The sequence below is a fragment of the Eucalyptus grandis genome, chromosome 6 (genome assembly GCF_016545825.1).
Source record: "Eucalyptus grandis isolate ANBG69807.140 chromosome 6, ASM1654582v1, whole genome shotgun sequence".
NCBI classification, from domain to species: domain Eukaryota; kingdom Viridiplantae; phylum Streptophyta; class Magnoliopsida; order Myrtales; family Myrtaceae; genus Eucalyptus; species Eucalyptus grandis.
This window is the reverse complement of record NC_052617.1, coordinates 35,709,139-35,725,058: the sequence shown is the minus strand read 5'-3', so window position 1 is coordinate 35,725,058 and position 15,920 is coordinate 35,709,139. Positions and strand designations below refer to the sequence as shown.

Here is a 15,920-nt window from a genome sequence, read left to right as displayed (position 1 = left end):
CAACATGATTTACCGTTTGGTTGATTTTGCAATATACTTAGGTATTTACTTGTAGATTTCAAACATAAATTGTCCCCATAAGAAAGAAAAGGTTTTTTTGAGTTAGGTTTGTTGTTTCATGAAAAATGAATAACTTCGAAAGTATTTTTCTAAAAATGATTATTTATATCTTTTGAAATAATTAGTCAGTCTAATTTTTTTCATTATTGATGACAATTTATGTCTAAACATTTTTAGGGATAATAAAGTGTATTTTTTTTCATTCATTTTCATAAGAAATACAGTATATTTTTCTTAAGAAAATGTTTTCTAAATCATTTATTTTCTATAAAATAAATGGGACCTAATTAATCAAAACTCACATTGATCGTATTTGTCTAACCAAAGTCAATTCATTTCAAATCCATACATTTCGCAGGCCTACAAAGTGCATTAGATAAACTGATCTCGAACAAGAATTATCTTTTCCAGCTTTGAAGGTCGATAAAATCAACATTTCTGTACATGAGGAACATAATTTATGTTTCGAAAATGAAGCTTCGACATCAAAGCCCAACAACAAAGTGGCGTTTGGTTTGGTTTTAGGAGCAGATTATATTCTCAAAGCGAAAAAAAAAAATTAAAAAAGCAAAAAAAAATTTCTTTTTAAAAATAAGATTTTTGGGATGGAAATTAAAATTTGCTTTTATTAAAAAAAGAGTTAATACCCTTAAAAATCACAACCTAAGACACTTTTGACAAATTTATCTCGACTAACTATAAAAACAATAAATTGATACATATATGATAAATTTACCATAAACTAATTTATTTGACCTAAAAAAACCAAAAACTAATAAATTTGTGACAAATATACCATTCACTAACTTTGATAAATACTACAAAAAAATCACATAAATTATAAACTGTGACAAACGGAGCGTAAAATCTTTCACATGTCATTTAACTTAATAAAAACTAAAAGAGGGTAAATTTATCACAAGTGATCAATTTAAAGTAAATTTGTCAAAGGTATATTATTTGAAAAAAAAATAGTTTAGGATAAATTTATTACATACATATTTTAGGATATTATAAAAAAAAAAAACATGAAATAGTCCTCGCAGCAGGTCCAATGAGCTGAAAAGAGAGAGAGAGACACTTCTCCCCCACGCTGCCGATGGAGAACGCCATCGCCGCCCCCGGCGAGACCCGTCGATCCCCGCAGATTCCTCGCCCCCAGCTCCCCTCTCGCCGCTCGCCGGATCCCGCCGCTGACCGCGCTCTCCCCGGGGGCGTTTCTCCGGCGCTGCTTTCGCGCCAGGTGAGCTCCTCCCCCGTCCCTGCTCTCCCTCCCCCTCCCCCCCCCCCAGCTCCCCTCGTTTCTCGCCGCCCCCTTTTCGGCTAACCCTAGCTTCCGCTCGCCGATTCGCCGTTGCCTCGGGCTTCTTCGGTTCGGCGCCGGAGCTTGTCGAGTGTTGGGGAATGGCGGGGCCGGCGTTGCTTCGAGCTTTCATATGGATAAACTGAGTGAGCCCGACTCGCTGCCCGGCTCGTGTCTTGAAATGGGAATCGTTTTCTCTCGCTTTGCTCTGTCGTGATGCGCAAGCTCGGTGCTTTAGGAGTTTAGAGTGTTTTCCGGGGCTGCTATGTCTGAAATTTTTAGTGCTCGATGAGGGTTATCGAGGAATGGATGTTCTCTCGTTCGATATTTGAAGAACCGTTCGGCATACTTTTTTTAGCTGGCAAAGATTTCTTATACTGTTTGTTGGTTGATTTACCTTGGAAGCACCTCTTAGCGGAGGTACTAAACTTAAGTGATGCTTGAAGTTGATTAATTTGCAAGCTGGGCCCTACCTGTAATCTTTCTTTTTTCAGGTTGTCTCTTGTTGCTGTGCATTAGCATATTGAAGTTTCGTCTTTGGTTGCAAGATGGATGAAAATAGGAAAAATTTCTTCAGGAAACATTCCAGTCCCCAATTTAAGAGAAAAGGGGTCGGCAGCAAGAAAGGGAGATTTAATAATTCTGGCCATGAGCAATCATTTGGGAGCGATGATGCTGCTGACACTGTCTACCGCATACTCTGTCCGTCAAGAAAAATTGGTGGTGTTATAGGCAAAGGTGGTGGCATAATCAAAGCCCTCAGAGATGAGACCCAAGCAAAGATTACTGTCTCTGATTCAGTTCCAGGTTCAGATGAGCGAGTAATAACTCTCTATAGTTTGTCTGCTAAAATTTCAAAGGGGCGAAATGATGGAAATTCGGCTGAGGGAGACATGGAAATACATTGTGCTGCCCAGGATGCGCTACTGAAGGTGCACGACAGAATCGTTGAGGAAGATCTTTTTGGTGGAATGACTTTTGATGATGAGAATGACACGACTTCAGTTACAGCACGACTTCTAGTGCCAAACAATGTGGTTGGCTGTGTGCTAGGCAAACGGGGTGATGTAATTCAAAGATTGCGAAGCGAGACCGGTGCAGCAATTCGTGTTCTTCCTCCTGAACATCTCCCTACTTGTGCTATGAGCACCGATGAATTGGTGCAGGTAAAATTTCTTATGTCCATTTTGTGCCCTTCTCAGTGTGCTTGCGGTGGTTGAGGTTATCATGTTTGCTTTCCAAATAGTGTATTGAAGGATAATTGCCTTAGATGAGAAAATTTAGCAGAGCAATTATTGGGACTCGAGGTTCTAGGCAATATTGCAAATCGTAAATATATGATAGAGCTTGGATTAGGTTTTTTTTCGTATTGGGCGAACTTTCTTGAATTTAAACAAAGGACACATAGTTTGTTGTCTTTTGGTCTTTTTGGGATGGAATTATGGAGGATGGACATTGTTGAAGCCTCAATGGTATGAAATCAAATGGAGATAACTGAACTGAAGTTATACAGATGACTTATGGATGCTTGAGAAAAGGCATCCATGACACCTGGCACCTGTTGCGAGCTGTTCATTTTGCCCAACTGCATGATATTCATGACAAGATCATCACGGCAGCTTGAAGTGGAACTTGAATCCATTGTCTAGGCTATATTGTTGTTGTCTTTTGCACTCAAGGAATATGAGAGCGGTTGAAGATAAACATTGCTCATTCACAAAAAATGGAGGTTTTTCTTGTTGCTGTAGTTAGTATATTGAAAAGCCATGACTCTGTCTGCCGCTGTTAGTGGCCTGGCGGACCATGTATAAAGATGCTCTTCACGACATTAATTTACCTTTCGCTAATATCAATTATCTTCACTTGTCTATATATATATATATCCGTTGCGCAAGCAGTATCATTCATCAACTTTTTAACCAATAATGCAAGGTTTGAACCTGAGCTATGTTAAAATAAAACAGCATATATAACCTGAAAATCGATCAGCAATATATCCTTAAAGCAATAGTTGCGAAAAAAATCACACTTAATTATGGCCAAATTATGTGAAATTAGAGGAACAGATGAGGGCTGATTTCTGGGAGGGTCCCTTTAGAAAAGTGAACAAGATAATCAAGTTAAGAATACGCTACTGAATTGGTGTTTATTCAAATTATATTTTTCCATATGACCAAATGGTACATATCACAATATACTTTTTATGTGCTTAATTGCTTGCATGTTCTTATTAAATCCACCGTAGTATTTATCGCGACTTCCTTTAAATTGTAATCCCAGAAGGTGTAATGCAGATATCTGGTAAACCTGATGTGGTGAAGAGAGCTCTTCATGAAATCTCCACTCTACTGCACCGAAATCCTCGAAAGGGTGAACCGCCGTTAAATATGCCTATGCCTCCTAGGGGCCAAGGTTTCCCTCCAAATGCTCCCATGCCAAATATGCTTCCACCCATCAACCCAATGTGGTCCCACCATGCCTCGGACCCCTATGATATGCCGCCATCAATGCCTTGGGCGCCCGACCAACCTCCGCGCTTTACACCAGGTAGTTTTGATGGTGTTTCCCCTGGACGTGCAATGGAAGCTTCTGCTGAGTTTTCAATGAAGATTTTATGCTCTGTTGCAAAAATTGGAGTAGTAATTGGTAAAGGAGGGTATAATGTGAAACAGTTACAAAAGGAAACTGGAGCAAGTATTCATGTTGAAGAAGCATCGACAGAGTCAGATGAGCGAGTCATTCGTGTCTCTGCTGTTGAGGTATGCACTGCACTCCTCCAGCAATAGCAGCTCTCATGTTACATCTCTTTAAATAGTTTAGCCATACAGCAGCTTGTTTTCTTATATTGGTGTAGTGCAGATTTTTTAGCTAGCAATGTGCTTCTGAATAATTGTAGTGGAGTTGTTTCAGGTTCTTGCGGATCCCAGATCACAGACCATCGAGGCAATCCTTCAGCTTCAGGATAAAGTGAGTGAATTTTCTGAAAAGGGTACAATTACGACTAGACTTCTTGTTCCTTCAAGTAAGGTTGGGTGTATCCTTGGACAAGGAGGCCATGTTATCAACGAAATGAGAAGGCGAACTCTGGCAGATATTCGTGTTTTTGCGAAGGATGATAAGCCCAGGTGTGCATCTGAGGATGAAGAACTTGTGCAGGTGATTATGTTTACTTAATTCTGTGATAGACATTGTCCTTATTCTATATTTGTTAAGATAAAGGGTGTAGTAATTAAGTCTCGCATGGGAATTTGACCTGATTCATGCTTTTGATACTTTAGGTATCAGGAAGTTTTGGTGTTGCTAAAGATGCTTTGGCAGAGATCTCTTCGAGAATTAGAGCGAGGACACTTCGGGATGAAAATGCTGGAGGTAAAGCTGATTCCATAGGACCTCCTCGAGGATTTGCTTCTGGAGGAAGCCTTCATGCTAGAAGGCTCCCACTCTCTGGACCTGTGGGTGTTGGCAGCTCTTATGAATATGAACATTTCAAGGTAACATAATGTTTCTGCCTATTTTTCTGTATGAATTTCTTCTTCTACTTGTGGATAGATGGTGAGCTATAGCCCATATTCTATTCTTTGTGTCAGTTTGTTGCTGCAATGTGTATTTTGCCTAAAGTCTCCCATCTCCCATTGGCAATGTAAATTGGCATTAAAAGTTTAGGGAAAAGCATCTTATTGTTAATGTGAATTCTTGCTGGCAATGTACATTTTGCTCTAAAAGCTCCTATATGCAATGAAAATTAGCATAAAAGTTTCAAGCAGTGCCAGTGATATCCAATCTTTTACAACTGTCAGATCACTGGGAAGAACTCGATTTGTCATCTCAGTATCTATATAAAATATTTTACACAACTAGCTGTGCCATAATTCCATTTAGCTGTGTCATGATACTGATCTCTTAATCTTATTTAGTGAACAAAATGGAAATAGATTGACTAGGCTTCTCTGGAGTTTGTGGGATGAAAAAGTCATGCATGATACTAACTAGATACTCAGTTTTGATGTATTGGAGGAGATATGTTTTTGCAAAAAAAGATAATATTAATATTCTGCCTGTTCTATTCTTATTGAAGGGTGGTCAACCTGACTATGAACCGCTTGATTATCTGGGACCACGGGCTGCTGCTATTAGGTAATACCTATGGTTCTCCTTCATTGTTGTAATACCTAAAAGCTATGTGCAAGTACCTTGATTAATTTTTTTTTTTTTTCTCTTTTGGGTCCTAGATACCACACTGTCAGCAGTGATTTGGAGACTAGAATTTCTAGGAATGCGGTTGGTCCTGGTGTCGGAGGCAGCAAGATTGCAAATTTTGGTGAGGTAGGTTTTTTACATCTTGTGTTTTGTGCAAGGCATGGGTAAATCGATGCTGCAAGGACAAAGTTACGTGCATGAACAAAATAAAAAGCTGTCCACTTAGTGTTATAATGAGCACCAAAAGGAATAGTTGGGGAAGAGTTGATGCACTTGCAATTATTCATTAGTTGTCCTTTTGAGGCGTGATCGCACTCATTCCCTTGGCAATTTTGTGTATGCCCCTGTTTTAGCATGTATTCACTGTCCATGTTATGGTTACCGATGGAGGCATTATGTCTCCCTTTGTGTAGAGGATGCCATATTGGTCTACTCAAGTTGTGGGTCTTGCTTGGTCTCAGTTGGCAGTCTTCCCTAGGATTGGCTTGAAATCCTTGATTGAGGACACATAGGATTCGTGTGGTAACCATCCTGTTTCCAAGAAAAATTCTACTCAGAAATGATTTTTTCTGATTCCGTTTCCTGTACGAGTTTCTAACCATTTGATGGGGTTTAGTAACTGTTTAAAATTTCTAATTTTGGAATAGAAATGCGTTTGGAACGACTATCAAATTTTTTTTTTTCGTGATTTATAATTTTTTAATTTTAAATAATTTTATTACATCTTTTTTTTTTTTCTCTTTTTCTTTTCTTATTCTTCTTCTGGTTCTTCTTCCTTTCACCAGTCGTTGGCCTCGGGTATGGCTGGCGACCTCATTCGGAGTGTTGCTAGGCCTCAGCTAGGCTCAACCTCGCTGGGCCACTGCGAGGTCGGCCTAGCTGCGAGGTCGGCCTAGCCATGGTGAGGCTTGGCCAAGCTGGGGGTGGTGATGCTCTGGCGAGGTTACTAGCCCTCGCTTGGCTATTTGCCAGCTATGGCTGAGGCTGGCAGCTAACAAGAGGAAGAAGAAGAAGAATAAGAAAAAAAGAAAAAGAAGAAAAGAAAAGACTTGATTATCCTTACCAAAAAAAAAAAAAAAAAAAGACTTGATTATGGAGTTGTTCCGGAAATAAAGAAACAATTTTTTTTTTTACTTCTTGATTATGTTTTAAATCTATTTCCAAGAGACATACCTTACCAAATGAATTTATGGTTTTTTTTTGACATATGTTTACTAGAAGTCCTAAAACTTGTCACGAAACTATAATTGAGTCATATAATTTGTCAAATTGGTTTAATCGATTTCTTCCATTAATTTCATCCAATTTGATTAACGGAAAATACTAACGCAGCTCTTTTTAATAGTATCTCTCCTATGTGGCTAAATTATAAGATATATGACCAAAATGAAGTCGCTTTGGTATAAATATGAGTTCTAAAAATAATATTATTTAAATTAAATTTAAAAATAAGCTAAATTGTAAAAAGAAAAAGAAAAAGAAAAAGAAAGGAGAAGTTAGATGGGTAGGGCTGCAAGCCCTTGCCGTTGCCGCCCACCATCGCAAGGAGGGATCAGTGAGGGTGGGGGTTAGTTAGTGGAGGTCACCAGAGCTTGACCTAGAGCCGGCCGACAACCCTTGCTCGATCTAGGCAAGGGTCGGGGGAGGTTGGACCCTCACCCGATCTGGACAAAGGGTTGGGGGAGGGTCACCACCCTCGCCAGCCCCTGGATGAGCCCTAGTGATGCCTGCCGGTTCCTCTCGGCTATGGTGGGGTGACGGTGGTGAGGGCTTGTAGCCCTACTCGCCTGACTTTTTTTTTTTTTAATAATTAATTTAAAAAATTGTATAAAAAATCAGATGTAGACTAAAATGACATCGTTTTAGTTTTATACTTTGTAATTTAGCCATCTCATCGCCATGTAGGGGAGAGATAATATCAAAAAGAGCCACGTAGCATTTTCCATTAGCCAAATCCGATGAAACTAATGGAAGGACTTAATTGAACCAATTTAATAAGTTTTAGAATCTAAGTCCACTTTTTTCAAGTTTTAGGATTCAATTATACTTTCTTGGCAAGTTTTCAGACTTCTAATGAATATATCCTTTTTTTTTTTTTTTTGGGTGTTTTGGGGAGTAAAAGAACAGAATTAGTTACTATTTGGCCAATCACCAAATAGGGCCATGGTCTCTTCTGAATCGTCCTTAATCAGAACTTAATTTTCCAGAACCAAATATGGACCTTGCCACACTGTCACCAGAAAAAATGTTGTAAGAATCTAATATAAAACTTATTGTGGGAAGAGTTATTTGCAAAGAAAATTGAGATTTTTTGGTAAATATGGGTTCTAGGAGAGAGGTTCTTGATCATCAGATCTTTGAAGGATATGTGGGTAGAGGGGATGCGGTGTAGTAGAAGAATCCAAATCACTGATTCAGATATATGGATAGAACTTATAGTGGGGTCTTGAATATTAGTGTATTACTGAATCATGAACCTAACCTATAAAATGTCACTTTGGTGGCTATATTGTAATCCAGGAATAATTGAACTATTCATTGCTAAACCAGACCGATGCAGCTGTAACTCTCAAATGGAAGTGTAAATTCTCTTTCCTGTTTCAATGAGTTTTCTATTTCCATTAGACTGCATGTTAGAAATAGTTTTATCTAATTCTAGAAGTTGCAAGTAGTATTTTCATGCCCTTGTAGAAGAATATAGCATTGTCATTCTTGGTTTCGGGATAAAAAAAAGTTTGTCATCAAAGGACGATAGGATTAACAAGTGGTGTGGCTGTTATTCTAATGTGAAAGAGGTTGGCAACATGGTCTCCAATTTGGCCATAAAGTTCAAATAGAAAGAGAAACGTGACTGAATTTAGCAGAAAATATAGAGGAGAAACATCCTTTCTAGTATGTTACTGAGTTCTGAAACTGGAAATTGAATTCCACCCAGGAACTAACCCTAGGTGTGGAAGTCTTTTGCTATTCCCAGTTTGGCTTTTGAGGCCTATTGAGTCAGTATAGGGCCATATGTTCAAATTTCAACAAGTCAAATAAAGACATGATCTCATCCTTCCAGATGACATTACTATGTCTTGAATGTCTTATAGCACATCTCTAGACCCGAAGAAACAATCCTTACCCTTTGCAACGAGGGGCTGATTTAACTTTCTTGGAATTAACTGACAAGTGAGCTGCAAGCTACTCATGGACCACTTAAAGTCAACTATGAGTAGATCAAGTCCTAGTAGGGCCTTAGAAATATTTTGCAAGATTAAGCAAATAGTGTAAATTCTTGTGTGTTTTCTATATTTATACATGAGTTTAAGGAATAAAGATATAATGACTATTCTCTGGTTTTATTTTTTTCATGAGTTATCTTCCTTAAAGTTTGCGTTATCTATTCAAATCTTTTGATGGGAATTGACAGTTTAATATCTTGACTTCGATATTCAGGTCCTTGGAGGTAGTGTGAAACTTCGGGATATGCAATCTGGTGGTCAACATTCTGCTCTGGAAAGTCGTGGATCTAATCCTCACTTTCATTCCTTTACGAGGTCTGGTGGGCAGAGCATGACTAGTCAGCAAGGTGCCTATCAGAGCACAGCTGCTCATCGTGGCTCTTACCGGAGTATCAGCGATCAACCAAGCATCTATCCTCCCCATAGCCCATATACCCAGCAAGAGGCATCGCCTTTCATTGGTGCACCACAAGGTGCCTATGGCTACCAGAACATAAGGGCTCAAGAAGGCCCCTTCCGGTACTGACATCAGTTCGGACATTTTTGTATATTAATTTACAAGTTCTCACAATGGTCAGCATCATTTCGGCAATCTGACAGTTATAAGTAGAGGTCACTGTTCATTGAATGGGATAAGCTTAGATAGAGCGGATAATCTTGTGTCGGGCTATGGCAGATTGTTCACCTGTTTCTGCTGCTAAATTTGAACGGGCTGTTCCCAAATAGTTGGGTTCTTGTACTGTCGGATTATGTAAATTTCTCATTATTTTAGGAAATGGAGGCTAGTGAATTGAATGGCAAGTCGGTGAGTTACGTGTAATATTATAGGTTTCACAGAGATTTTTCCGATTTGTGGCAAAACTCAGTTGGAATGAGCAACTGTTGTTGAGTTTTGATTTGTTCATCTCATCTTCCTCGCAAGCATGAGTAAATGATGTCGCTCCAGCCCTGAAGGGCCTTCGTGAAATAGGGGAGCAAACTTTATGGGCCTGGACGAGAATTGAACCCGTTCCATTTTTTTATGCTAAATAACCAGAATACGTAAGCTTTGTTCTGGGGTCGTGCAACTAGAATCGGACTCTGGATCAAAATAAAAGATTGGCCATTAACTTGTAACGCTTGACAGGATCACCCATGTTCTCCAGGTGTTCCGGGCTAAGTTTAATTATGGGAGAATCATCTGGTCTTCTCACACGATTCAACGTACAAGATTGGTGTTCAGACGTTTTACCCTTCTTCAGGAAGTGACTCATATGAGACATTAAGCGAAAAGAGAATTAGACTTGGATTCAGGGACAGAATTCTCCACCTATACCCGATAAGATGAGCAATAACTCTCCACGAGGGAGAATTTTTCAATAAGTCAACTCGAAATCCAATTTCGGCCATTGCTCGACAATCGTATCAATCACCCCTCTTAGTCCAGTCCGGGCTAAAACTCGGAGTACGACCTCCACGAAACGAAATCGTTCATGAGGGTTGTATGATATTTTCCAGCATGATCCGCACATTGCGCGAGTAAAAATCACTCGAACAGTGTTGCAGTGGCCGATGCCAAAATTGTGCCCAAACGAGTGCCGACAGGTCGCGTCCAATCTTGCTTAGCTTTCCTCTGTGTGGACGTAAGGGAGGAAATAGCACTTTTTAGCCCATATTTTCATTTTTTTTTTTGAGTCGTTGACTTTGGGCCTCGTCTGTAGTGATTCACCACTTGGAACAGAGAAAGTACAATATCAATACATAGGTTACGTCAAGTCATACGTTGACTTCGATCCCATACTCTTCACCACTTCGAAGTGCCCCCGGTGTGGATAAGCCTTCGTGTGGCAAATTATTTTCTCTAGACCAAATTAATCAATCACTGTATAAAAATCATGTGGGGTCCGCTCCGATTCCAGTGGATTCGTGAATTTTAAATTTCAGAATGTCCAAACTGTATATACATGAGTGAAAATGAAATGAAATTATGAACGGGATAAGAAGCGCATTATCGCATTTTCTTCCGCGATATCATTGTTAAAGTAAGAACCATTGAAAAAGGTACAGATGTTCGAGGTGTGCTAATACTGTTGACAAATTAGGGCAATAGTGTGAACCATTTAATAAGGTGAACAAAAATGTAACTTTTCAAGCGATGCAATATAGGAGGAAATAAGGAAATCAAGTTGGTAAAATACTTCTCAATTGATAGACATATCCCATATTGCAAGAACGGGAGGACTTGCACATCTCCCGAGGTTCTAGAGGCTTGAGAATTCGTCTTTTGGTTGCGTGGAATACAATTCAAGACAATGCGAGTCATACCATTTTGAACAAAGTGTACAATATTAGATTTGCTTGAGAAGCTTCTAACCTTGCCGAAAAGGAAACAAAGGGGAAAAAAGAGGGAAGTAACATGGTTATCTCTTCATCCTCCACACAAGAGAAGTGCTTCACGCACTTGGCAACTTGGCCTTTAGGGATTTATATGGTGGTCTTTCCTGTGTAGAATTTTCTTTTCGGGCTTTGTCCTCATCATCTCAATCTCTCATTCTTCCATGTCCTCGACCGCGTGGGGAAGAGAAAACACACTCTCTCACTGCCCATAAATGGAACTCTGTGGCCCTGTGATCATTATTGCCACTGTCATCTCAAGAGAGAGACACACACACGCATATCTTGTCACATCACAACAACAACAGGGAGATCATTTCGATATCCCGTTGACAAACATGAAATTTCCCTAGTTGCGTACTTGGGTGATGTTCTCATTTCTGGAGTCGCCCTTGTGTCCATAAGATCGATGGGGGTTTCCCATTGTCCACCACCTTCCTTGGACCTCTCATTTGGTACAAGGCAAACTGACATATAGGTTGCGTTTGGAGACTTTTAGAGAAATTCTTTGGAAAAACACAAAAACTTTTGGACAATTTTTTTTTATTTTTTAAATTAAGATAATGTTTCGTAAAATTTAATTTAAAATTCATTGAGAAATAACCTTAATTTAATACCGTTCGGAAAAAAATTACATTTATAAATGATTTTTATTGTTTTTTTTTATAGAAAGAATTACCTTCATCGGTGAGCCAAATTTAGCCTCATTGGTGGTTTTTGTCCTTTGGCAATGATGTTGCATGAGGTGAGGGCATTATGAGAAGTATGAAAGTTTAGCAGGAGTAAAGTTAGGAGAAAAAAAATTGTATCGATATTTTAGAAATGCTCGAAACTTAAAACTTCTTTAAATGCTTATAACGTAAAACTCCTTTGGAACCTTTGGAAATGCTAATACATCTCCTCAAAACTTTTCAAAAAATTTGCCAAAAGCTTTTAGACCTCAAAGGGCTTTGGCAAAATGTTGCCAAATGCAACCTTATAATCCCCTATATTAGTGAGGGTCTTATCATTACATTGTTATGATATATAGTCTTCATGTTGATTCAACGTACAAAATATTTGTAACTGGATACGATTCACACCTCGAGGAATACCATATAACAATACAGGGAGTTGTTGGGTTTTGGGCATTATGAGAGTGAACTCTAAGTTCCAGAATGATGAAACCTGTTTTTGTGAGGGACGACCTAGGTTCTTGGTTTAACAGTAGTCACTCAGACCTTGTCCATCTACAATAATCGATGTCACATCAATCCTGGACAAATATGAGTATCTGCACCTTATTAAATGGATTGTTTCTAAGACGTGTTGAGCAAGTACAAATTTTAAATCCTTAGATATGTTGAAAATATATCTCGAGTTTAAATCTGAAAAGAAAAGTTTCCTATTTTGTATGGGTTTTTTAGTTAGAATTGCTTTCCCATTTGAGTAGATTTCTTATTTTGGATCTAATTAGGGGTGATTGGTTTTCGAATGAGCTGGCTCCTAGTCCTGGACCCACCTAGGAACCTTGGGTGAGTCCAAGAACCGCTGTGTCTAGATAATAAGAAATGTTTTGGTCTAAAAAAGTGGCGGGAGATGTATATGCGTGAAATAGAGCCTTAGTAGAAACAATATGTCAAAGTCTAAGAAGAAACAATCCTTCATCAATTCTGTAACACTTTGATTTACCAAGCCTTCCACAGCTACATATCGAGATTTAAGACCGAAATCAAAAGCAACATGGGATACACAGCCATGAACACTTTTCAATCGCAGCTCAAAGAAGTTAATAAACATGCAAAGGACTCGAAAAAACACAGGGCAACTCACAACTCCTGTGATGGAGGAGGCAGTGATAGTCAACTTGTCGTCACTTTGGTAGTCCTTGTAGAGAAGATCTGTAACACAAACAACCACAACAACACGCAAACATTTTTTTTTTTTTAAACAAACGATTGAACAAAACAATGTATGAGAAAATCTGTGAGATGTACGTCAGTGGAGAAACGAGCTCAAGACAATCAACAATGAAGGAGATGGAGGAGAGACCTTTGCTTTTTTGCCAATGTCCAAGTAAAGAGTCTGCTGCAGGGGAGACGCGTGAGACTTAAGTGAAGAAGCTAGTTGGGGCAAATGGTAATTAGGGTTTTGAACTTGATGTCCCTACATGAGTGTACTGCGTGATCGAGGAGAGAGTGAAGTGAATTAGCGTACTCTAATTAGTGAAGTGAATTAGGGAAAATTAGTAATTAAGGTTTTTATTTTTGTATAATAGAAGAATTAAAAATATATATCGGTCTAGTCTAGGTGGTCTAGACACTTGAAATTGGACCGATATTCATCAATTCTAATTTTTGGCATCTAGGAATTGATCTCGTGAAAATCGCTTGGAACTGGCCGGTTTAGACAATTCCTTTTGCTCACCCCTTAATCCACCTATCTTCTATATAAAAAGTGAGCTTTTTTTTTTTGGTGGGTGAAGAGCACCCAAGAGGAGTTTGTACTCGTGAATTGCATCCTAAGTGTTTAAAACTGTGAAAATCTTGTGTTAAAATGTTGTGCAATTTTTTTTATGAGATTAAGAGATTATTTCGTAAGAAATTGAAAAAATGTTAAATACTGTGTGAAATATTGGGTATAGTTAGGAGTTGGAAAACACCGAGAGTTTGTATTATTTGAATGTGATTGTAATTTTCATTATATCGCTTAATCTATAATAAAATTATTTTATACTTTTTTGGTGCATATAACCAGCCACATAAATCTGACGTTTGAGTTATGTTCTCGTTTTGGTCTATTTTAATATTTGATCACTTGCTCTCCGTGATAGGGCATTTGTTGTTGGTTTCTCTGGAACATCAACTATATAATGGAGCAATAAGGGTCAGGCATACAAGGAGCCATAGATGGTCATCCATGTTTCATTAGAAACGACATGATCATGTCACATGTTTGATACTCCAACAAACTCAAATTTCATCAAGTGGTGAGATTGCTACAGGATGCTGATAAAAGTGCACAGGGCAGTGGAAAGGTGGGTCGACGCACATCATACAAACCCTACTTAGTAATTCTTGTGAACGTTTGTTGCATTGGTCTGTACGTGGATATAATCATGCTGGGTACTTGGCCACTTACGTGCAAACGCCAAAACTCAACGTCCGCAATGTCAACTTATTCTAAAAATCACACAGCACCGCCCGGTTCAACAGGATGTCAAGTACCGTCATGGTCTCGTTATGGTCTGTTTGGATCGGATTTGAGTCGATCTAGCGGATTTTTTGTCGAGCCATTCAATCGGCACGGCAAATGCCTATCTATACAGATCGATTTCCAGACTGGATTTGAAAGCAATGGACAATAGTTTCGTCGCTAAGTCAAATAGACTCTATCTGAAATGGGGGGAGAGAGGTCAGCATGCACTCAGCCGCCTACCCCCAGTGGCGATGGACGTTCACCTAGGTAAGGAGATTACTATAATTGCGGACACCAACTTCGATCGACGCTTCTTCAAGTGCTTTTTCTAATCAAGATGAACGATAATCTTTTTGAGGGAAAAGCTCATGATTGATATGATATACTTGCGCGTGCTTATCTCATAAGGTACACTTTACACCAAAGTCGCAGTCTTTTTGGGTTATTTTTATTTTGTCACATATATCTCCATAAAGTAAAAGAGAGTTAAAATTTCCCATCATATCATATCATCTAATCATGTGTGCCGTGATGGATTCAATCAACAGCTTATCTTTATTTAAAAAAATATTGGGTATTCTCAAAAGAACGGAAAAAATTAATAGTTGGGGAAATGATTATTAATTAGTTTGTTTATTTAAAAGAAAAGCCACTCAAAGTTCTAAATTTTCATAAACAGAATGCGACTCACTGTGAAATTTCCAAATTAATATAATCAAGTCGTAAGCTACTAAACTAGTTTTAATTATTAAATCCTTTTTATCATGATTTACATAGAAGGCCTACAACAAGCATAAATTTGGAAAATGATATTTGGAAGCACTTTGGTTGCACTTTTCATGGAAAAAGATTAGGGCGAATAGTTTAGGACACCGTCGTGTATAAGATCAAAGACTTTTGGTGTGTTTTTCTCATTTTCTCTTCAATAATTTTATTTGCAATTTTTAGACGAGCAATAATTATTTTTTTGTAGTCTTAATAACCATCTAAGCCCATTTATTAAAGCAACCATGATTAATTAGATCTTGTGTAACCTCTCTTTTCTCACATAATTATCGATTATTTAATCTCTGAAGATCTCACGAAATTTTTACAATTAGGTTCCTTAATTTTTTTTTTGCAACTAGGTCCCTATATAAATACTTTTTTTTTTTGAGTTGATCCTTCAGTTAAAAATATAAACGAAGATGCTGACGTGACTGTTAAATGCTGACGTGTCACCTTACACGCATCTTACCTAGCAATCAAAATATAAGAAATCGTTCTAAGAAGTTTAGAAATATTAAAAATCTGAAAAACAAATACAGGAAAAAGAACCAAAATACAGAAGGGGATGGACATTGAACATTTACGTCAGTATTTCCGTCTATGTGATTTAAACCGAATGACTGACTCGAACGAAAAAGAATATAACTTAGGGGTTCAATTGCACAACTTTTTTGAAGGTACCCGATTGAATTGTCTACGAAAGTTTGGCAAGGCTTTATCTCGAGAGTAAAGTGCACGCCAGGTTGAATTGACCTGATCCTAAGCCCAAGGCACATGGATAATGAAAGCCACTCCGCCTCTTGCGGTAGATATCGCAA

At 38.4% G+C, this 15,920-nt stretch overlaps 1 protein-coding gene across 1 annotated transcript; it reads left to right on the top strand.

Annotated features, from left to right (window-relative positions):
• The first annotated feature begins 1,115 nt into the window (after positions 1–1,115).
• Positions 1,116–9,680, top strand: LOC104449426 (KH domain-containing protein At4g18375). Its single transcript, XM_039315685.1, has 8 exons — positions 1,116–1,303; positions 1,858–2,529; positions 3,658–4,122; positions 4,274–4,519; positions 4,642–4,854; positions 5,439–5,497; positions 5,593–5,686; positions 8,999–9,680. The coding sequence occupies exons 2-8, from the start codon at positions 1,912–1,914 to the stop codon at positions 9,308–9,310; spliced, it is 2,007 nt and encodes a 668-aa protein (XP_039171619.1). The 5' UTR covers positions 1,116–1,303; positions 1,858–1,911; the 3' UTR covers positions 9,311–9,680.
• The last annotated feature ends 6,240 nt before the right edge of the window (positions 9,681–15,920 follow it).

Coding starts and splice junctions, on each gene's coding strand:
- LOC104449426 (XM_039315685.1), top strand. CDS start 1,912: ATGGATGAAAATAGGAAAAATTTCTTCAGGAAACATTCCAGTCCCCAA. Junction 2,530..3,657: donor GCACCGATGAATTGGTGCAG/GTAAAATTTCTT, acceptor GGTGTAATGCAG/ATATCTGGTAAACCTGATGT. Junction 5,687..8,998: donor AGATTGCAAATTTTGGTGAG/GTAGGTTTTTTA, acceptor TTCGATATTCAG/GTCCTTGGAGGTAGTGTGAA.